This window comes from Sinohyriopsis cumingii, chromosome 12 (assembly GCF_028554795.1).
Source record: "Sinohyriopsis cumingii isolate HCF-2022 chromosome 12, ASM2855479v2, whole genome shotgun sequence".
Taxonomy (NCBI): domain Eukaryota; kingdom Metazoa; phylum Mollusca; class Bivalvia; order Unionida; family Unionidae; genus Sinohyriopsis; species Sinohyriopsis cumingii.
In genome coordinates, this window is record NC_142972.1 from 84,586,451 (window position 1) to 84,609,646 (window position 23,196).

General features: G+C 35.6%; 1 protein-coding gene across 4 annotated transcripts in view; it reads right to left on the reverse strand.

Annotated features, from left to right (window-relative positions):
• Window positions 1–22,900, reverse strand: part of LOC149786888 (monocarboxylate transporter 13-like) — a 41,604-nt gene extending 18,704 nt beyond the window's left edge. The window contains exons 1-2 of one of the 4 annotated variants that reach the window (XM_089977410.1): window positions 22,883–22,900; window positions 21,425–22,116 (exon numbers count right to left, since the gene is read on the reverse strand). In XM_089977410.1, coding sequence (XP_089833536.1) covers window positions 21,425–21,656 — 232 coding nt within the window. In that variant the 5' untranslated portion in view covers window positions 21,657–22,116; window positions 22,883–22,900. The other 3 variants (XM_089977409.1, XM_089977406.1, XM_089977408.1) reach the window with 3 other exon arrangements.
• Window positions 22,901–23,196: the final 296 nt, after the last annotated feature.

Consider the following 23,196-nt stretch of genomic DNA (forward strand, 5'->3'; position numbering starts at 1 on the left):
TTATGATTAAAACTCTACTATCTACACAATATACATAGACGTAAAATGTTAAACTTAAATATCTTGGAAACAGAAGCTTTTCAGTTGTTTTAATTGTCATATCTTAATTCAGCACATCAAAATCCATAATAAATAGCACCTTTTTTTATCTCTGAAGCAGACGACTTCTAAACAATTGTAGGCCAATGATAATTTTCCATATAGATAAGAAAATGTACAGCAGATCCTGCCTATACGGGACATTCCAGGGAACGCAAAAATGTGTACATTATTGACAGTTGTCTCTTCTCTTCCATCAGTGTTAGAAAACCTTTTAATTTATGGGTTGTTATTAACAGTATTTCATCTCAGTCAAAACTTACTAGGATTCTTCAAAAGGAAGCAGCAAGATTCACTTCAAAACTTGTACTGCAGAACTATTTATAAGTGAATTCAACACGAATCACTTTTCTACTTGTAGTACATAAGTTTTTCACTGAATTAAATGACGTCATTTGTTTGAGGTATAGGTGTGTCATATAAGGAAAGAACAAAGATTTGAGATCTCGCGTCCGCTTTGCAACTCGCAATACGTGACTGAAATGGTCCAAAAATGTGGAAAATCTACTGAACCATCCCACTTAATATGGTTGTATCGGAAGACACGAACTGTATCTGTTAAAGCTAAATATATACAATTGTTTCTCAGGAAGCGATAATTACAAGAGCTAGTCATTATATACACTTTGCAAATATTTTTCAATTAAATAATTATAATGTCTTTTATAATAATAACAATAATAATAATAATAATAAAAACAACAAATAACAATAATAATAACAAACAACAATAAACATAATAATAAAAATAATAATAATAATAACAGTAATAATAATAACAGACAACAGTAATGATAATAACAACAATAATGATCAAATACAACAGTAATAATAATAATAACATATGTTGCTGTTGTAGCAGTGGCAACAGTACTAACAAGAGTAGTAGCAGAAGTTGTTTTTTTTCTTCGTGCTGTTCCTGTTAGTGATACAAGTAGTAATGATGATTGATAAGAGGTGGTACTACTGTTTTTCAAAGAAAGATGGATTTACTTGTCTTATGGTGTTGGCGGTGGTCTTTGTGGTCATCTGGATATTTTGTTATAGTTGTTCCTTCGTAAACAGTGTAGATGTATCAAGCAAACAGTTGTTGGTTACAGTGACACCGGACAATAACATTGAATATCTGACATTCTTACATCAGTACCCTCACTCCCTTCTTCAAGATGATTTAATGTTTCCTTTGTTTTCGGCTGACATCTTGTCTTCTGTTACTGTGGCCCGCCAGACTTCCAGAAGAAATCAATATGGCATTAATCTCACGAACGTCATTGTCATGATTGAAGTGAAGATATTTCCTAAAATAGACATTTCTATTGAACGGATTCGATTTTCATCTAAGGCTCACTCTCTGACATTTTGCCTTGTATCAGCGATACGGATAGTGCTTTACACGAACTATGATAATGTCAACTACCGGTAACCTTGACCTTTGACAAAAGATTGCTCTTTCAATGTGCATGCCCAATAATATTTGCAATACACGTTAGACAGTAAGATGGTATCGCATGATAAAATAGGAAGGACAATGTACGAACGACAGAGTGCGGGCCATACATACATACATACATGCATGCAACATAAACGCGATTTGACTGCATTTTTCTCGCATGAATAATGTGAACAGTTTTACACTCACTTTCATGATATTCTGATACAGCAAAACAAACACGGACGTGTGTGATTAGGATTTTTAACGTAGCTTAAACAATTTTTCAGTCATATATCTACGATCTCTGCAGTGTAGCAGTTTAAAGTGATGTCTAGCATTGGGGCATCATGCCGCAGACATGTAGCATGATGTCCCACCCAGTACTTTATCCTGGCACTAGGCCAACCAGTCCTAACACTAACCTCTTAATGCTGAGCGCCAAGCGAGGCAGCTGTTAGTACCATTTTTGTAAGTCTTTGGTATGATTCTGCCGGAGATCGAACCCACCACCTCCCGCTTCCGAGGCGGACACTCTAACTACTAGACCACCGGAACGGTCCGAACACGGACGATCAAAAGTAAAGCAAAAAGAAGTCACCAATCAAAAAAGGTAAATCGTATCGCTATGAGGAATAATGTGGTGGATATAGTAATATTCTTGGCCGGGGGAGAATAATGGGGGAGTGGGTAGTAAAGGTTTGTGGGGTGGAAGCCCCCGCAACTCCTGCTGCTTAAGCGTTTCCATGGCACGACATTAACCATCGAACGGCAAAGTAAATTTACACTAGGAAACGTTTCAGTTTTAAGCGATTTTTCTTGGGGGAGGGGGGCACATGGGGTCTTTTCTGAAACCCACCACCAGCCGCATATATTTTTTTTAGAGATACTCCCAACCGTTCCTAGGCAATCACCTCTTGGAATTTAACAAATCGCTTCTATTTACGGGTGACATTTTAAGAGACCTTTTAATTTTGACAACAAATAATTGTAAAGAAATAGACTAAGTTCTTATTTCAGGATATGGGATTGCTTACTTACTAAAGATTAACTTCAAGCCGTGAATTGATGACAATAATAGCCCTAATCTAATTACAGATGCTAACAGTGAAAGCTATTTCTGAGCGTTAGAACATTTGCAAATGTAACAAATTAAATATATTCCACGCTTCTTTGCCAAGTAAAATGCTACTATACATGATGCCATAAAATTGGAACAGCTAATTATCATAAAGACAGGATAGCCAACACTTTTAAATAAAAGCTTATTTGATCATTTAAGTAAAATTATTTCGGAAATCATCAGGACAGTCAGCGAAGCAAATCTGTCCATATTCCAACGATACCCGACTGATCATTAGCTGACATTAGTTCATGCAAACCTTTTAAAAGAAGTGAATCAGACATGTATACGAAACTGCACCATTAGAAACAATGGTTTCTGCCAAACGAAAACGTTGAATGTTTCCAGAAATATTTTGTATAATCATAGAAGTCAGAGCTGAAAATTTTTGGAAGTGGCTGTCACTCAACTCTTGTCTAGGCTGGTTCTCTGTTTAGTAGCCCTTCGCATATGAGAAAAAATGTCTGCAAGAATACAAAAACGTCGATTGCAGGAATAATACTCTAAGAATGTGATCCATTATCATTAGAAGATTCGGAGATATTTTATCTCTAAGTTTTGTATAAATAAAATTAAACAATTATTTGGAAAAAACCCATCCCAGTCTACGTTCTGAAGGTCAAGGCCAGTACTTTCAAGCTCAATCTATGAGAGCAAAGTTTGAACATATCCATCTGTGTAAGTCAAATCATTCATATTACCTATATTACCTGCAGAAAGTTTACAACTTTCACACTAAACACGTAGAAATGATTAAATTAAATTCAAATACGCAACTACTCTGCAAGTCCGCGCAACTTCTACGTAGACCCCACTTTCTGTCGAGGGTTCAAAACAGAGACTATCCAGACTTCGAAAGAAAGTGAAGGAAACATTTCTAGATCACATTACAAACGACCGACAAATTGCCAAATATTCCATTTTATTTATCGTAACCTCAAAGCTCTAAGTTTCCAACTCGATCAAGAAAAATGAATGCAAACGTCGTTTCGGAGTTTCTCATTCCAGCAACAACAAAAATTTAACATAATGTCTTTTCCGTAACTGTCATAAATTTACATCAATTTCTTATCAACCAGTCTCTGTGTAATCAAGGCAGGATGATTGAATTTTCAGGATAAGAAAAAGACTTCTAATTGTGCTGAACATGCGCATATGGCTGATGTTGGTACAATATCAAATGATTTAACTGTCTAAAACTTAAAATTTAATACCATTCTAAGAATTCGAAGAAGGCATTATAATACATGATATGAAGTCACATTATTTTAAATAAAAATTGCTGTTTGAGACACCCCTACAATTGCACGTAGCCATATAATTTAGTACAATCAGTTCGCAATACAAATAGCTGTATTCCTTTTAAAAGCAAACCAAAAGGTTAAGAAACTTCTAATTATTCAGCGTTGGCGCCAGGATCAATTCTGTATTTTACACAATGTCATCGTTAGATACATTGTACTTATACCATGTTGATGGGTGATACTTGTTATATATCGTCAAAGCCTATGTGCGTCGCGAGGACGTACGAATATGTATAATTATTATAGTTTATTTATGCAACGACACCTGCCAATCAAATTACTGAACGTACTATATATAATACAGCGGCCATAACACGATTGGCTAGATATGGTTAAATACTTTTATAACCCAAGTGCATGTACGTAAAAAAAAATTCTGCCTTCAAGTTTTCTTGGACAATAGCTCAATCAGCTCTATGAAACCTCTTATTGCCTGGACTGTTTTGCTGCACGAGGCATTTCACAATACTAATTTTTTTAAATATAAAAATGAAGATAAAAAATATTACCAGAATGCTTGTTTTCTTTCTCTCATTGTTCACAAGCAGTTCAGTAAAACCTAGTGTCATGTTGTGAAGAAAGCCCTCATGTGCACAACTTACCTGGGTTGGAGAATGTCGCCACGAACTTGGAGATTGACCTTTGTTGCGCAAGAATGCTGTTAGAATAGACACAGAACGGAACAAAGCGGCGGCTATCTTCAAAGAGACGAAGTAACTGGTAAAACAGGAAGATGTTGTTTATTCACATCGAAGCCACAGCCCAGCCGCGGGAGAAAGAAATTTGATATACGCGTGAGAAACTAGGCATACCACAGTTCAAAGAGACCCCAGTATCAAGACCCATATTCTACAGGTCATTTTACAATCACTTCAGTACCGCAAAGATTTTTACCAATGCAGATGTCTAGTAAGTTAGAGAATGAATTCTCATAGGCGTACTCCGAATGCACGACATTCGTAAAAAAAGAGCGGGAATTCAGACTTAAAAAGTTTCTTAAAAGTAAGAGTTCTTCACCAGAATTTGTTGAATATTACTAACTGAGAGTTGTAAGTTTATATGTAGAAATTGATTACTAGAATTATGTTGGTATATAAAAGTTACCTTTATTAGAGTTAATCTCACATACTTATTTGAGTTATTTAAATATCGTAACGTTCTGTAGAGAAATTATTAGTATACAAGATTGAATTACGTAGATTGTTAGCCTGTGATCGGAATTAATTGTGTAATTTGCTGCTGTGTGCATCGTATTGATGAATTATTGAATGTATTAGTGAGTTATGTTAGAGCTTAAAATTGTTTTAATTTTGAATTTGAATATACAGTTGTGAACTATACAGAGCTGGGCATGTTGGCCTTGTGGACATGTCATGAAGTATCTACATATTTGTATTTGAAAATTGTGTGCACCTCTTATGATTTATAAGGTAAGGAATTCGTCTGATTGTTGTGATGTTGGTAGTTATTATATCGAGAATTAAAAATGTGTACTCCTGTCACGGAAGTTGTTGATTTATGTATCAGGAGTCGTTAATACCATTGTTGTATTATTACACTTATTCTATCATACAAGCGTGTATGGAATATTTCGATGTGAGTGTATGCTTGACCTAATGATGAAAGTCTGTGTGAGGGTGTGAGATTGTCTAGGTCGAAAGGGAGACTAGACTATACATCCCTTATTATTTACAGAGAAACTTTCGGTGCTGTTTGGAGTTGTTCGGGTTGGACCGAGTGTTACCCAAAGGTGACGAAGGAGGGAGAAGTTGTTCTATATGTCACGGGACCGGATAGAATAACGGAGGCAGAAGTTTGAAGGCAGACCGGAGAACGGAAGTAGAGGAAGTGGAAGGGTGAAGTACGTAGTCGAGGGGTGGAAAGGGTGCTGGAGTACCAGTCATGGACAAGGAAATAATACAGATAGCAGGGACAGGTGTAAAACAATCATGTTGCACATCAGATGATGAAATTGGCAGATTAAATAGGTCGACCGAGTGGAGAAATTGTGGAAATTTACTTGTCCTGTTAGAATATTTAGATCTGTTATTAAATTATTATTCCTCGCATTTTATTTTTTTATATTATCCACCTAGACCGTCGACAGTGCTAAATGGGGGCTCGGAGCTATTTATCCATCTAGTTAAAAATTTTAAATTGTACCTCCTCCTACGATATTAGCAAAAATACCCTACGAGACAACGCTACACATACTATGTCATTGGGGAACAGAAAGGACCAATGTACATATACTTGTTCTATTTTGTTTTGTGTTTGTTCTTCTTGCTGTTTTCTTGTTTGTTTTTCCTTCTTTTTCTCGAGGTTTAGGGGTTTGTTTGGCAGAAAAGTGCTTCATGGCAAGTAAGAGAGACAGAGATACATAGAGAGACTTTCAAAGCCTACGAAAAATCACTACATATCTTTTTAACAAGTACAAATGAGGAATCTGTACATGTGTATATAGGGTGTAACTGCTAACCGACCACTAACCGGAAACGTATATGATTTGCCTTCTGAATATAACCCAGATGAGCAAAAACGAAACAGAAGACTTTATTTCAGCTGTGTTTTTTCTTCTTCTTAAATTAGGCTATACAATATGACCTTTTTGTTTTGCTTCAACGTGGCAAAGACACGCACTAAGATCAGTGCAAATCGGCAGAATAGACCTTTCAAGTACTGAATTCTTCGACCTTTACTTCTGAATGGCCACTATTCACCATTGAATGGCCACTAGTACTAGTCACAATTGAATAGCCACTAGTCAATGAAAATCGTGATAGCCCACGAACACTTTCGTACTCCTTAATTATTAGCACTAAACTTAGTCTCCGATTTAAAGATGTACCGTCAAAGACTATAGTAAACAGTTTCACCAGAGCATAAGCAAAGAACAAATGATAAGTTAATCAAGACATATGGTCAATAGAATGCATTGTCCTTATTTCTGAAAGAAAAGTCAAAGTGGAAGAAAACGAAGTGATAAATCAGGTGTGTCTTTTATTTAATTGAAACTTTAAAACTTATTTAAAAGAAATGTTGAGAACTTAACTTACAGCAAAATACTGGAATTACATTAATTTAAATGAGGCCGAGAAACCAAATCTCATGGAAAACTTATCCAGTTGAAACACTTGCCAGTATAATTTGCTGCCTCTTTGATGTATCATCACAACTCTAAAAACAAATTATATTTAGCATTATGTGAACGAATATGAGGGAATTTTTTTCTTCTAATTTTTTCAAGATGGCACGACTTATAAGGCGAAAATCATTAATTTAAAAACCAGTTTCTAACCAATCTAGTGAAATTAGTAAAATATTTAGTAAATGCAGATTCATGATTTAACTAATTCGGAAAAAGGCATCCATCGGGATATTATAAAAAAAAGAATCAACTACAGGAGATTTTACGGAAGAAAGGAGCATATCAAAAGAACACTGTATCATTTCGGTACCCAGTTCAGTAGATATTGTTTCAACGCGATGCATTAACTTTACATTCTTGGGCAAAGAAACGATATTTACAGTTCATGTTGCTCAAATACAGATTATTCAGTATCGAGTTCTGGGCGATACCTGTGCTATCAAGACGGAATGGCACGCGATACAAATTTGGACTATCACTTTAAAACCGTAATGGTGGCTTCCTTGTACGATAGATCTTAGCGACAATCAACCATAATTTTAGAACCTGCTGCTCTAACTTTTACCCATGGTCAGTGGAAGGGACATCTACTAAGACATCTACTAAAACATCTACTAAGACTTGGTGCGAGTAGTTTCATCATGTGAAGTAATGAGGATCTACATGTGGTTCACACAACCTGGACAAAAATAAAGGGAATAAATACTAACAGTGAGCTAAAATATAATAGACCCTACTACCTTGATTTTGCTTCCAAGATGTCATTCTATTAAACTAATAATACTTTCAAATTTTTCCTTTTTTCCTTTCAGTGTGTGTGAGAGTGTGTGTGCGCGCGCATGTGTTTGTGTATTAGGAACGATATTTTTCATGCAAGTGAGCACAGGCACGGCTTAGCGCGCGTTAATGTGTGTATGTGCGCGCAAGTGTGTGTATGTGTATGTGTGTGTGATTTGGATTTTTAACGTAACTGTAACAAATTTCCAGATATATCGCTACGCTGCAGTATGGCAGTTTACAGTGATGTCTAGCACAAGGGCATCATGCCGCACACATGTAGCATTATATCCCACCCATTCACATTATCCTGACACCAGGCCGACCAGTCCTAACACTAACCTCTTAATGCTTAGCTACAAGCGACGCAGCTGCTAGTACTGATTTTGTAAGTCTCTGGCATGACTTGGCAGGGGTTCGAACCTGCGACCTCCCCCATCCAAGGCGAACGCTCTAACCACTTAAGCGATACGGGGCTTAACGTAAATTTCTGAAAGGTTCATTACGGTTTTAAAAAGAGTGGCATATATATATATATATATATATATATATATATATATATATATATATATATATATATATATATATATATATATATATATATATATATATATATATATATATATATATATATATATATATATATATACACGTATCACGTGACAATCTACGATTATGCTAACGATGTAACTCAAGGCTAGGACTCTAGAAAATGTAATCGTACACATTTAACGTACATTTTACTTGCACAGATACTTGAGTTAACAGTTCATCGTCGAGAAACATTATTGTTTGATATGGATACCATATTGAAACATTATTTAGAAAATTGTGACTTCTCAAGTTTTATTTTGTTTCAAACGATGGGCCATTTTGCGTACAGTTTCGTTAAATTAGTTCTTTTTTTTCAAAGCACAAATTCATTATATTTTTTCCTCATTCATATATATCATTGTCATACATTTCAAATTAATTAATACATTTGATTATATTAATTACATTTACATGGAATATCTCAATTATGATGCTTTATAAAAATGTTTTCTTGTTCAATATTCAGGAAATGGAGAAAAATAATTATAATGTCCATAAACAATTTCTGCTTTCATTTTATAATGATGTATGCATGCGGCTAAAAGTAAACCATAACATATATAGACTGCTAATTTTCCAACGTTTCGGTCTCTCTTTTTAGAACATAATTTGTCCAAATTTAACAATTCCTCTGTAAGTTAAATTTGAAAGCTTCTTTAAAATACATTTCCCAGTTTCATTTAAATTATCGGTGACAGTTTGAATAAATCGGATTAAAATCAGATCTCCGCTGTTATACACGATGATCTGACACCGACCGCTTAGGAGTCATGTTCTGGTAATCCATGGTATTACCTTAATCGTAAATTTTATCAACCAATCAGACGAAGTCTTATATCTTCTTATTTGGAGATAGAACAGTATGGTTCACCAGTTATTATGTAATTTTGAAAGAATGACGTATGTAAGGTGAAGTTATTTGCACTTAAAACATGCACAGTGTAGAGAATATTAGCATACCTCTATGCTGCCTAAATGTAATGTGGCTGACATTTCTTTGGATATTGTACTTTTGGAAACTATACATGATCTAAGCACACTGCTAACTAAAATGATTGCTCCTTTGTGCTATAATAAATCAGCCCGAATTAGTCTAACGTACACTATCCGTGGCAGATATTAAAATAGAGAAAATGAATTTTGCCAGACTAGACAATACCAGCTTCTGAAAGTGCAATGAATGAATTACCAAATATATAAAATGTAAATAAAAAACTTATCGGCTCTTTTTGTACAATTGATCTCTAAGTGAAGTGAAAATGACCAAGGGGGCTAACACTTTTTTGAAAGGTGCACATCTGGAGTAAGACCAAGCTGTATATAACCCATATTACACCCATCAACCATACACCAAAAAAGGGAATCAAAGATTCTTTGAACTATACCTAAGACAGACAAAGTCTTTTTTAAAAAGCCAGTATTACCAGTGAGGAAAACGGGAAATTATTTTTCTTTAAAATTCTAACCCTATGGAAAATACAAAACTGTAGAGCGCCACCAAAGCAAAAATGTGTACCAAGAGATTTAATTCACTTCCAGATATTTTAAAAGTGCATTTCCATTGAATAATTCAAAGGTCACCAGAACATGACCCTTAATCGGTCGTCGTCAGATCTTCACGTAGGACAGCTGAGATCTGAGTTTAATCAGTTTGATTATGTCTACATTTTTGTTGCAGAATGACTTTTCACAGATACAGACAGTGAAACTTACTGAACGTAATTATCATGATTAAAGTGTGTGTGTGTGTGTGTGTGTGTGTGTGTGTGTGTGTGTGCCAAAATATTTGATTCACTTTTAAATATTTGAAAGGTGCATTTTCATTGGCTAAGACAAAGGTCACCATAACATGACCCTTAAGTGGTCGTCGTTAGACCTTCACGTAGGACAGCGGAGATTTGATTTTAATCAGACTGCTGTTTCATTATGTCTTGTGATGTAGAATGACTTTTCATATATACTCACAGTGAAACATACTGAACGTAATTATCATGATTAAAGTGTGTCTCTGTGTGTGTGTGCTTACGTGTGATTTCTTCTGTTCACTATATATTCTGATGTAACTGTTTAATCTAGTCCGCGAGAGTATATTTTCGACGCATTCTGCGGAGATAAAGTTTATGCAAATATGGATGAATTTGTGGTGCAGCTTTCATAAAATTCAGTCTTTCTTTGGTCCATCTTTCCTATCCATGGGTAGTCGAACTACTTTTTTTTCTCATCCTACCTATATAATTAATGTCAAGTGGCGGCGCGAGGGTTCGACAGACCGTGGTAGTGGTCCTTGGTGGCGCTCTTACCGAGGCGCCCCGGGGCAATGTTCCTTAGTGGTGTCACTAGTTTTCCTCAGAGAACAGTTTTAACGTCATTTGCCAACCTCCCTTTCCACCCACAAAAAAAGAAAATGTTTTGTCACAAATTGCCCCGTTACATTACAATTTTAGAACAGCACAACAACTTCAAAAGATATACAATTGGAGAACAAAGCGAAATCAAAAGGTTTACAAATTTTAGAATAGTGCGACATCTTCAAAAGATTTACAATTTTAGAACAGCGCGATAAGTTCAAATGTAAACTTTGAGAACAGCACGACATCTTCAAAGATGTAAATTTTAGAACATTACGACATCTTCAAAATATTCACAATTTTAGATAATGACTAGGTCATCTTCAAATATGTACAATTTTTGAACACTACATCTTCAAAGATGTACAATTTTAGAACATTACGACATCTTCAAAGATTCAATTGGAGAACACTATGTCATCATCAAATATTTATAGGTTACCGCATTTGTATGGGAAAATATGAACGAGTTTTGGGATGGAATACTGCACGAACTTGTAAGTGCAGCATATCCTTCCAACAAAACGATTTCATATTTTCCCATACAAATGCAGTAACCTTTATATTATATGCTCATTTTTTTTATTCTACCTAAGGTTTAATTATATAAACAAAATACACTACAAGAAACAACGTAAATGAATGAATGCCGTATTCCAAACTAAATACACAAGCGCAGATTTGTCATTACCACAATGACATCATTATTAATGCGCACATAACTCCGCCCAGATAAATTTGAACTTAGTCGCGCGCTCGACATAACTTTCGAAAGAAAATGGAGTGTCTAGTTAAAATTGAAATTTGCAGTCATATTGTGAATTAATGCGCATTGCAACAACTTTTCCATTTGATCTGAAATGAATATAGTTTGGTATTTTGTTTCGATTCGACGAAAGTTTGTGATTTTTGACTGGATTCATCTGTGCAAATTATACATGAAATACATCGGATTGAAGTGGCGCGGGAGAAGCGTGTTTGTGTCTGCAAATGTGTTTCTGTTTCTGTCATTGAATGTTTAAAATCATAACGTGGGAAAAATATGAAGTCTTTCAATTGCAATTATCAAAAAGACGCTATGGAATTTAATGCTTATTTCATTTTGAGTGCAGTAAGGAGGATGCAATTGCACTTATCATCGAAATTACAGCACAATTTCGAAATGTGTAATCCAGATTGAAAACCTATGACATGGCTCATGTAATTCGGATTTGCAGAATTAAGAAAATACATTTTGAGGGAATTGAGGGTGTAAAACTGTAAGTATATTTTATTTTGCCATTCTTATCACCAGCTAAAGAAGACAGGATATGCCTTATCACTTGTATGTTATTTGTAAGGACCTAATCTTCCGTCTTTTATATAATGTAGCTAGCCTAAATCCGTAACATTGTATCAACGCAGAATGTGCCAAAACAGCTGGGTTTTTTTTGTGCAGTCCACGAAACATGTTTTAGTTCGTTCAGAAACAAATTTAAACAACCATAACGTAAAGAGCCTCTTACGCGAGTGTATATGATTTGTTTACAAATCAAAAGTGCTGGCGTCTGCGTCCATTGTTTGTTTACAATAGAAAGTAGTTCCTTTATTCACGTGAATGCTATATGTGTATTATCGCGCGCGTTCAGTTTCGGGGAATACTGAACGATTCTGACAATGTAAAGTTAACGGGGAAAAAATGAGCATATAATAAGTACAATTTTAGAACATTACGTCATCTTCAAAGATGTACAATTTTAGGACACAACATCTTGAAAGATAAACACTTTTAGAATAGCTCGACATCTTCAAAGATGTACAATTTTAGAACACTACGACATCTTCAAAGATGTAGAATTTTAGAACACTGCGTCATCTTCAAAGATGTACAGTTTTAGAACACTACATCTTCAAAGATGTACAATGACAATTTTAGAACAGCTCGACATCTTCAAAGATGCACAATTTTAGAACAGCATGACATCCGATCTGATTAAAATCAGATCATCGCTTAGGACAGTGGATATCTAATTTTAATCAGACTGGCGCGATATCTGATTTTAATCAGACTGGCACGATGTCTTATTTTAATCAGACTGGCACGATATTTGCAGCAGCAGCAGGTGCTTAGATGTACTTCAATATTTTCTTCTTAACAATGCGATTACACCCAATGTAAATGTACAGGTGCAACTTTGTCATTAATGTTAGTGAAATGCGTAAACCAATATAAGATTACATTTCAACGTTCTCTCATAAGCTGTGTATTATAGAGGATAATGTGTTTGTGACTGTCTGTCTGTCTGTTTGTGTGTCTGTGTGTGTGTGTGTGATTTTGCTTTTGAACGTAGCTTTAAAAATGTTCAGGTATATTGCTACGATATCTGCAGTGTAACAGTTTATAGTGATGTCTAGCACTGGGGCATAAGACAGCATCATGTTCCACCCAGTCACATTATCCTAACACTAGCCTCTTAATGCTGAGCGTCTCGCGAGGCAGCTTGTTAGTATCATTTTTATATGTATTTTGTATGACTCGGCGGGGGTTCGAACCAGCGACCTTCCGCATCCGAGGCGGTAAAATCACCAGTATTTTGTTGTATAACACAAAGTTATTACCATGATGCTCTACAAGGCAATGTCTCGTTTTTGTACGGTTAATATTCATTTATTGTATGATTTTTTAAGCTATCTTTTCTGTACGTCAATATTGACTTACTGTAGCATATGCACGTCAAATGTTGACTCACTGTATACGTACGGTCAATACTGAGTTATTGTATGATTTGCAAGATGGAGCAAAATAATTTCAATCTATTGCTTTGTTCCATGATAGCTCCTGAATCTTAGAACATATTATCAAGATCATTTTTTAAATATTCGACGTATTCAATGTGTTCTTATGTGTTACCAAAGCAGAACCGCTGTGTCCTGTGTAATGCTTGATATAACTCAATACGACTAGAGAGAGACAGAGACAGAGACAGAGAGATCAGGTCAATGACCTCACAAGAAATATACAACTAGCCTATCTCCAGCACGATCGATACCGCTAAGTAATCAGACTGTATATACATATTTAACTAAACCTACAGAGATGGGATTTACGGTTAGACATCATGCATCAATCCAGGTGTAGGCAAATTGCAGCTAAATATATTAGACAGCTAGTCTTCTTGCTAATGCGATCTGTAGATGGCGTGCCAATTTTCCATAACGGCTCACAAGTAAATGAGGACACTGACCTTGACATCACACTCATGTCATAGTAACTGTGTATAATTTGGCTAACACCATTGTATTCAGTGAAAGTGTAACAGGGATTTCAACTGGGATGAAATTTCTCGCGGTTTCGATACTTTTTGAACACTTACTGTCACTGTTGAGAGATTGCAACAACAAAAAATGGGTTTTTAAGAAACATTTGAAACTGAACTTGCACCAAGCAACCTACAAGAACCTTGGTCCTTGTAACAGTATGTGTACACTGTATGTGGATTTTATCTACAGTCTTCACAATTCCAATGATACAAAGTTAATTCAATGATTTGTTTTCGGTTTGTGTCTGTTTTTGCTTTATTTTATAAACTAAAATGTGGTTTTAAAAACAGAAGCCCCCCCCCCCCCCTTCCTTCATGGGTGGTCACTGTCATGATTTATCATGCAGCAGACTAATCGACAAAAAGAGAAACTTAGGTACGGACAGTTATGACTTAGGTACGGACAGTTATGACTTAGGTACGGACAGTTATGACTTAGGTACGGACAGTTATGACTTAGTTCCAGAATAAATTTAAATGTTTGCATTACCGCTTGTTGGCAACTTATCAAATTGCAAAGATGATTGTAAATAGCTGCAATATGTACAGAACTACATTTTGTAGCGGACACACACTGGGCAGGGCTGTAAAGAGTTCTCCAACAACATCAATAAACAGTTGCTGTAGCCAATATTATCTCAGATGAAAGTGTTAGAATCTTATTGGTGTTTCATATAAATAAAATACATGTATAGCGTGTGCACTGTATTATCGATATACCACGAAATGTATTCATTTTTCCTTAAAAGGAAGCGAGGCTTGCAGAGATTTCGTCATGAATATACATAAACATGTTGAAACAATCACAAAGCAACCAAAGAACAAAGCATTCAATGGCCATGTTGTATACTTCTTGCAATCTGAATTTCTCCATTTTGAGACTTGGCCCTTAATTAGGATGCAAAAAATTAAATTCTAACTACAGTTGATTAAAATAATGTTCGAATTACATGAAATACGTTGAGCTTCAAACTTTCAAAATAGTTGAATTCAACTTAACGGATTCATATCATTAGCAATAACCAGCGCAACATTCTTTGAAAAAATCCACAAAAAAAGTGGAGGAAAGAAATTGTATTTCCAGATTTAAAAATGTCTGCGAAATGCACTTTAGCAAAAATTGCTGCAAAACTTCTGATGTATGTCGCATAACAAAAACATTTGTACAATATCTACATATTTCTTATTGACCAAAATAGTTCAGATTAATCAACGTATGTTATAAATTCTTTTTCCAATAAATCTGCTCTCAATTTCAATCAAATTATACCAAACGTTAGTGGTGAGACTATTGATGTTTTTGAAATACCTTAGCAACAAATTGTTTTGCTCTTTTCCATTTTCTTGTTCTGAATGTAGGGGTAAAAAAGACATGCAGATCTGGTTAGTGGTGAGACTATAGATGTTATTCGATATAATTTAGCAACAAATTAATATTTCTTTGCTCTTTTATATTTTCGTTTTCTTAATGTAGGGGTAAAAATAAAACATGCAGATTGTATACGTCGTATTTCAAAGAAACACTGAGAATGAATGTTAATGTAACTATTAGCGAAGCGAGCTTTTCGTTTCTCTTTCTTTTATCTTTTTTTTGGTAACGCATATGATCCCCTGGAAGTTACCTTGAATATGATCGAAACCATCTCCAAAAGGTACACTTTAATTACTGCCTATTATGATTTGTTATGTGTAAATGATGTGAAAAACACGAAAGTGAAATAGACTTTTCGGTCCTCCCCGGCAAGGTTGCTAATTTTTTTTTTCTTTCAAAAACAAATTTTACGTGCATGCATGCATAATCCATCAACATTTTACTATTGCACCAATGTAACCGCTGCAATAAGAGCTGCAACTCTTTTTCGACCATAAAGCTGACTTGGTGTTTATATACAAAAGATGACCCCTTCCCAATAAACCCCTTTTTTGTTACTGGAGACACTCATCTGCATGACCAAATAAGGGACACTCGTGTAATCGTATTAAAGTTTTGTCTAAAATTTGCAATGATTTATAATAGGTCTTGGCATTCTGATTTTTATCTACTTGTAAAACAAGGTTCAAATTTAGGTTAAATACAATTCATCACAGTGCTGATGTTCTGATAGAGGCTGCATTATGAGTTGGTAATCACAGACGTAAGTAACAGAAAATGTTTACTTTTAGAACACAAATTTACAATTTAGATTTTCTATCTCATGAAATGTAGATGTCTAGCATTAATTGCCAAAAATTGCAATTTATGTTTAGGTGAAATTCTTTATCGATTTGCTGCGGAACCGATTGACGGATTATTCAAACGGCAAATAGGTATCAATAGCCTTCGCGAAGATTGCTTTTGTTTTGTGCAAACCCTAATCTCTGCTACCATATATACCTTTACTGCAAATTATTATTAAACGAAAGCTGGGAAGAGCAAAGAGTTAGAAATAATCATGTTTGATCTGTGCCTGAAAAGGTCTTTTCAGCCATTTCTGACAGTTGTGACTCACCTATGCCTCCTATAGGTTATCAAGACGATCTAGTCTTTGCTGTACGTCATATCTCGGCGTTCAGATATAAATACGTTTATTTCTAACTTGTTATTTTACCTCAGATGTAGAGATGGCGGCGGATAAATTTGCTGTGAATCTTGCCGACTCATTTGATGCATGAAACTCTTGCACAATTTCAGCAATATTTGGGAGTTATAAGACAAATTTCTAACGGATACGTCAAGACGTCTAATAAGGTCAAGAGATCAGGAAGTAAAATGACGTCAAGACATCAGAAAGGCAAATGAAATGATTTCTTCGAGACTACTCCATATTTTAGAGAGAAACAAACAAAACACCAAGTGGGAATTTCGGTTGTATGATTTTCTAGTTACAACGGAGGACTTGACCAATATTTCTGAGGCAATTTTAGATAAACTTTGTGGAAATGGAATTGCTGAACATAGATTCTGTTATCACAAGACCGGCTTTATCTGCTTTAACCCGATCGATTTCGGAACGTCAAAAATAAATGTTAACTCTTTTTTCAAGTATTTGGTATATAATTTAATTACTAACTGACCTATCATATACGATATTCTAACCTTATTACTTAACTCGTCCTAAAGTAAACAGCTTGACACACCATGACGCGCATGTTCCCTGTGTTTTATATTATGAAAAGGAGAATGACTAGTTTAGAATATGCATGAAAAATATATATTAACATAATACAATATGTTAGTAAACCATTGTTATGTATACTTGATTTAATTTATATTTGATTTAATATAATTGTTTAATCTTTAGTTTTAAAAACAAATTATTCCATTAAATGATATTGTAATGTAACTTTAAGTACTGGATTTGATAATGTCCAGAACAGAGTTCAGTTCTAACTGATTTTTTTAAATTTATGACGTAAACAGATAAAAACTAGAGACTGTATATAATGCTGACCTAGTTCCTGACCTTGATTCAGAACCGGTGATAGTTTTTGGTAAACAATTTTTTTATTCTTTCTCAGAATAAGATTCATAAAGTGAAATTAAGGCCATACCTGGAGAACGTGACAAATAACATGTGATTATTGTTACAATCTTTTAATTTTCCCAGAAGTATGAACTCATGACCTCCATCCTGGAATCTGTTTTGCGTTGTAGTTAGACTTATTGCTGAGTTTTGAGAAAGGATAGTCATTAGTGCCTTAATACTTGACACGTCCAGGTATCTTATGTTGTGTCCAGTTTGGGCTAACTATTTTATTTTCTTCGAATTATTTGGATTTCAAGTAATTGTTTTCCCTGGAAATACTAGTACTCTAAATTAATTCTTGGACAAGGACGTTTCTCGAAATTTATACGGAATTCAAAAACTGGAATACTATTTTCTGTGATTCAACAAGAGACTGTTAACACTGCAGCACTTCACAGGTTTCAACAGATGTCATCGTCTTCCATTTTGGGTTTCATCGGGATATGAACTCACTTTCATTTAAGACATTTTAATAAAAGGACTTCTATTTTTTAATTCTCGGATTATTATTGGATCTTGATTCGTAAATCCGTAAGTTCTTTTTCTCATATTTACATTGTTTTTGAAGGAAAATAAATCAATTGTTAAACTTTTACAAAGCTTGTTGTCTTCATTTTTTTCTTGTTATTTTCTGTAAGAGTTTAAACACGTAACACCATATATACCCACATATAAGTATGATCAAACTGCACACTGCACCAGCAGACATGGCTCTATGCAGTTTGTTAGGAGTCGTCAATTGAACAAAAACTAAGGACCCTAACCTGTTGGCTCATTATGCGACGGTAGATCACACTCTATGTTGTTTGCAGCTGAATCTAAATTTTAATACGGTATATCTAGATCTAGCAAAGGTGAAGGTGAAAACTGCTAGTGGCATATCCTGATTTCCGGAAATACACAAAAGTTTAGCCACCCTGTATACTGCCCATCTTATTTGTGAGGAGGCAGATTTCTGGCGATCTATGCAGAACACATTATTTTGAGACCAGAGAATAAGTAATTAGATGTATGGAGACAGGCGGCTTGTTAAATCGCTATACTGCGAGAATTTCTAAATATATGATCGGTGACTGTGGTGATTCCCAATTACACTTTTGTTTATATAGCAGCCAGATGGTCTATTAGGGATACGGTAAACTTCGATTTTATAGTGGAACTGTCAAAAATTGAAAATTTCCATGAACCAGTAGTCGCAACGTAGGTCAAATTGACCCCAGATTTGGCGCCTAGTTATAAAAAGGCGGCAAATATATTGAATCCTGACTGGTTACGCTAAATACGGGGTGTGTTTCCCACACTAAATTTCCTAGCATTAATATCGCCACTTCGACTGATCATCAGTCTAAGCTTTTCTGCAAGAGAAAACAAGTGGAAGAACACACTGAGAGTAAATTTAGGAGAAATTCTCTCGTAAAACTATTGTTCAAGAGGACAGTTGTCGAGGAAAACCGACGAACAAATTTGGCGATAGAAGTGAGGAATGCTGAAAGCTCAAAGGGAGAAAATAGCTCATGTAACGTGTTAACTCCGGGACGTATTCTATGACGTATTTTCTCTGAGACTTATTCTGAGACGTATCCTGTGACGTATTATCTCTGAGACGTATTCTGAGACGTATCCCGAGACGTATAGTAAGACGTATTATCCTGAGATCCAGGTATATTTCAATCTACGTGCTACGCACACAGTTGAGGACCGAAAGAGACAAGAGAGAGGGAAGTCGAAGAAACTGCTACAGTAGAAGTTGAGTAAACCAGAGAAGCAGGTTATGCCATTGTACAAGGCATTGACTTCGATTGTTCACTCGATCCTATGATGAACTAAATCTATCAGTAAAACAGATCGGCTACTTTATTTAAATATATTTGAATTTGTAATTTGGTGCAAGTTTTATTTCTAGAAGCAGAGTATATTCCTGATATAATGAATTCTCACGGCTGGTTTATGTAATTGATGAAATTGTTGTTTACATGTACGGGGGCTCGTGTTGGTCTGTTCTTTATATCTGCTCAGTTTTCTATTTACCTATAAGTTTCACCACATATTTATATTTACTCGAACCGGGCAATACCATCGAGGGCGGTCAAACTCTAGAAAATGAGAACCAAATTAAGCGGACACCTTGAAAGAAGGTACAATCCGCCAAACCACAAACCTCTTGCAAGAAGAGGGGACTTTGTGCATGGTTTCTGCAAAGTGGACCGTGGGTCGCTTACATTATTAGAGACCAATAAAGAGTTGCTATAATTGTTTTGATTTTGTTTCTGTGTTGCATTATCGCCTACTAAAATCACCATACATGACCTATGAGTGGGTCGATTTTCAAGTTCTATATTTTCTGCTGGGTATTACAACCCAGATACATGTATGATAACTGGTACGTTGTGTACACTTCCAACGACAAAGGTGTACAATTCATTGTGATGTATGCAATTAAGGAGTTATGATGCGTGCTAGCTATACAATTAACTTTAATAGTCACTGCTCACATTTCCTGAAAACGCATTTTGGCACATTTGCATACCACAGAATACGGTGTGATGGATAATTAGATAATATAACGAAATAAGTATTTTTTTCTGAAATGGAAAACAACACAACGAAACAAAACAAGAAACAAACAAGCAAACAACAAGATCAATGGTGAATACTCACACACCTCTTAAAGAAAAGAAAGAATACAAAATCACAACCTACCCTTTCGCCTCAACGAAATGGTTACAGTCAGTTAGAGCAGACATAGATAAGCTAGATATTGAAATCACATACATAAACACACCATCACACTGTCACACAACCCCGGGAAGAATAACCCATGTGTAACTGATATAATCAGTGGCGTCACTTTGGCTGGTATCAGCCAGTGCGGTAACTCGCAGTGTCACCCCCATGGACCTCCTTCCTGCACAAAATTCAAAACGTTTATAGACAGTGATGTGCGGTGTCACCCTCCATGGACGTCCTTCCTGCACACATTTTTTTTTATTGACAGTCACTTTAGTGTCACCCCCTCTGATGGTGTCACTCGGTGTGGTACGCCCCGCCCGCACCCCCATTAACACCGCTGCTATAATGCAAATAGCCCGCAAACATTTGCAATGCAGGATACAAATGCTGAATAGTAACAAAATTTGATGACGAGAAACGTTGCTCGTTGTAAAATAAGCCATATATTATATTATATTATATTATATTATATTATATTATATTATATTATATTATATCATATCATAGCATAGCATATCATATATTATATTATATTATATTATATTATATTATATTATATTATATTAGATTATATTATATTATATGTGTGTGTGTGTGTGTGTCTGTATGTGTTCTTTGTATAGTATACCTTTGATAAGAAATACTATCCGTTATAATCGAAGGTCTGGCTTAGTTTGATGTTTCACCACAAAGAAACACGTGCGTGTGTGTGTGTGTGATTTGGATTTTTAACGTAGCTTTAAAAAAATTCAGTCACATCGCTACGTTGTCTGAAAGGTGTGTCTATTGTGATGTCTAGCACTGGGGCATCATGTAGCATGATGTCGGAGGGAGTGGTAAGTCAACATAAAAGATGATATATGACAGGGGCTGGGGTTGGTGGAAGTGGTATATAAAATTCACACTACGTCTAATATAGGACGGGAAAAGTTGTGACAATGTCATTTTCTGAAAATCTAACCAGATAAGTATCTTTAGGTTAAAAGTAAGTCCTATGAAAGGTGGTTGTACACATCCTGTCAAAAGAAAAAGCATCTTGTAAAAAAAATTAGATAATAAAAGCTTACCTGAATTTATGGCATCATCCTTCAATTTCTCTCTCTCTGTTATTATCAGAAGAAGGGTCCCGAAAGCAAAATGGAAGCCATTACATAGGATGTAGACAACCATCGCGGAACAGACAATGACCCATCCCCAGCCACCGTCGGGGTAGTGGTCCCCAAAGTCGATGCGTGTAACCGGCTTTAAATCCGGTGTTACCACAGGAATGTCTTTGCGGGATTGCATTTTCATTCTCATGGAGGAAGCCTTGTGAATGGAGAAAATGGCGGAAACTGATGTTGGATTTGTTCTCTAAGTGAACGAAATTTGTACTCTTTTTATTGTCTATATCCTCTTTCTTTAACTATCTGAATTTAGTAAGTCAAATCTTGTCGTGCAACGGGCAAGGCAAAGGCAGAGAAAGGAACAAGATGGATACGTATCTTCATGACAAAAGAGTCACTCGTCTTTAGGAATAAGATTCTTGGATACTGAAATTTCTATCTATAACCTTCCTGTTATATCTAAGCAGTTTTTTAATCCCAGTTTCACTTTCACTGTATTCAGTTCAGACACATCATCAGGAACCTCTACGACAGTGAGTCATAACGAGTCAGCATGACAAATCGGGATCTTCATATTGATTAAAATGTTATCTCAGCCATAAATCAAACTTGCTCGCAGTTCGAAACTTTCCCGTTGTTTATGAAAATAATTCCTGGAAAGGAGACAAAGAATACAATAAAAAGTCTTAAACAAGTATTTCTTCAGATAAAGCAGCAATTGACAATAACTTAAAATTTAGCACAAAACATACTTCTATCTGACCTAACTATTCCAACAATTATACCCCCTAGAAAAGTTTTGCAAAGACGTTATATTTCACATGTGTCTGTTACCGGAGCTTCAGAAACATATGAGATAATTTTAAAAGCGATGAAGTTTCGTTAAGAAATGTTTCAAAATATCTCTTAAGCATTAAGTCAGCCCATCGCTAATAGCTTTCCTGGATGACTGCCAAATCAAGCAGTTACTGTAGCTCAAAGTAAGCCTTTATTATTGTGGTTTGTTTTATCGAAATCTTTGCTCCTATTACACGACGTATCCACAGTACAAACTGATATAGTTCATTTCTTCCGTGTTCTTGTCTGCAATGTAGTTGCTGTGTTTTATGCGCTTTCCAAAGAAATATGTCAGCAGATATATCACCACCATTTGCAAATATTTGCAAACTGTCTGTCATTCCTTCCACAGAATAATGTAACAGCACCGCTTCATCTTCGTATCAGCCTGTGAACTCTCTCCATGAATTTGACATTTTAAAATAACGGCCATAATTGCAAGAATTGTTTATAGCAAGCACAAAAATTAAGCCCATTTTCCTTCATAAATCAGCATTTCAGTTCCGCTATAGAGCTAGCGCATGTAAGAGAAAGCAGCGATTCTAGCCCTGACAATCAGCGGGGAAAAAAAACAAGAATTACATCGTCTTTCCGATGAAACGGTTGGTAAGGTAACATGACGTAGATCCAGCGCACGAGAAATTAAATGTATGCAACTAGTGTAATAGGTCGAGGATTCCCTAGCTGCTGTTTGGCTTTTGAAGAGAAGTGCGTTTTCTATCTCGTCTGGTTCGCCTGGCAATTGCACTTGGTGGGAATCGATCAAGAGGCACCTATGGGAAATATTAGCTATCCCTATCAGGCTACATATCAGTTCGTTGCTAGAGCGCTGAAATGATTATCGATCGATTCAGACTCAACCAGCAAGTCTTATTACCAAGCTCCGCGAAGTGTTT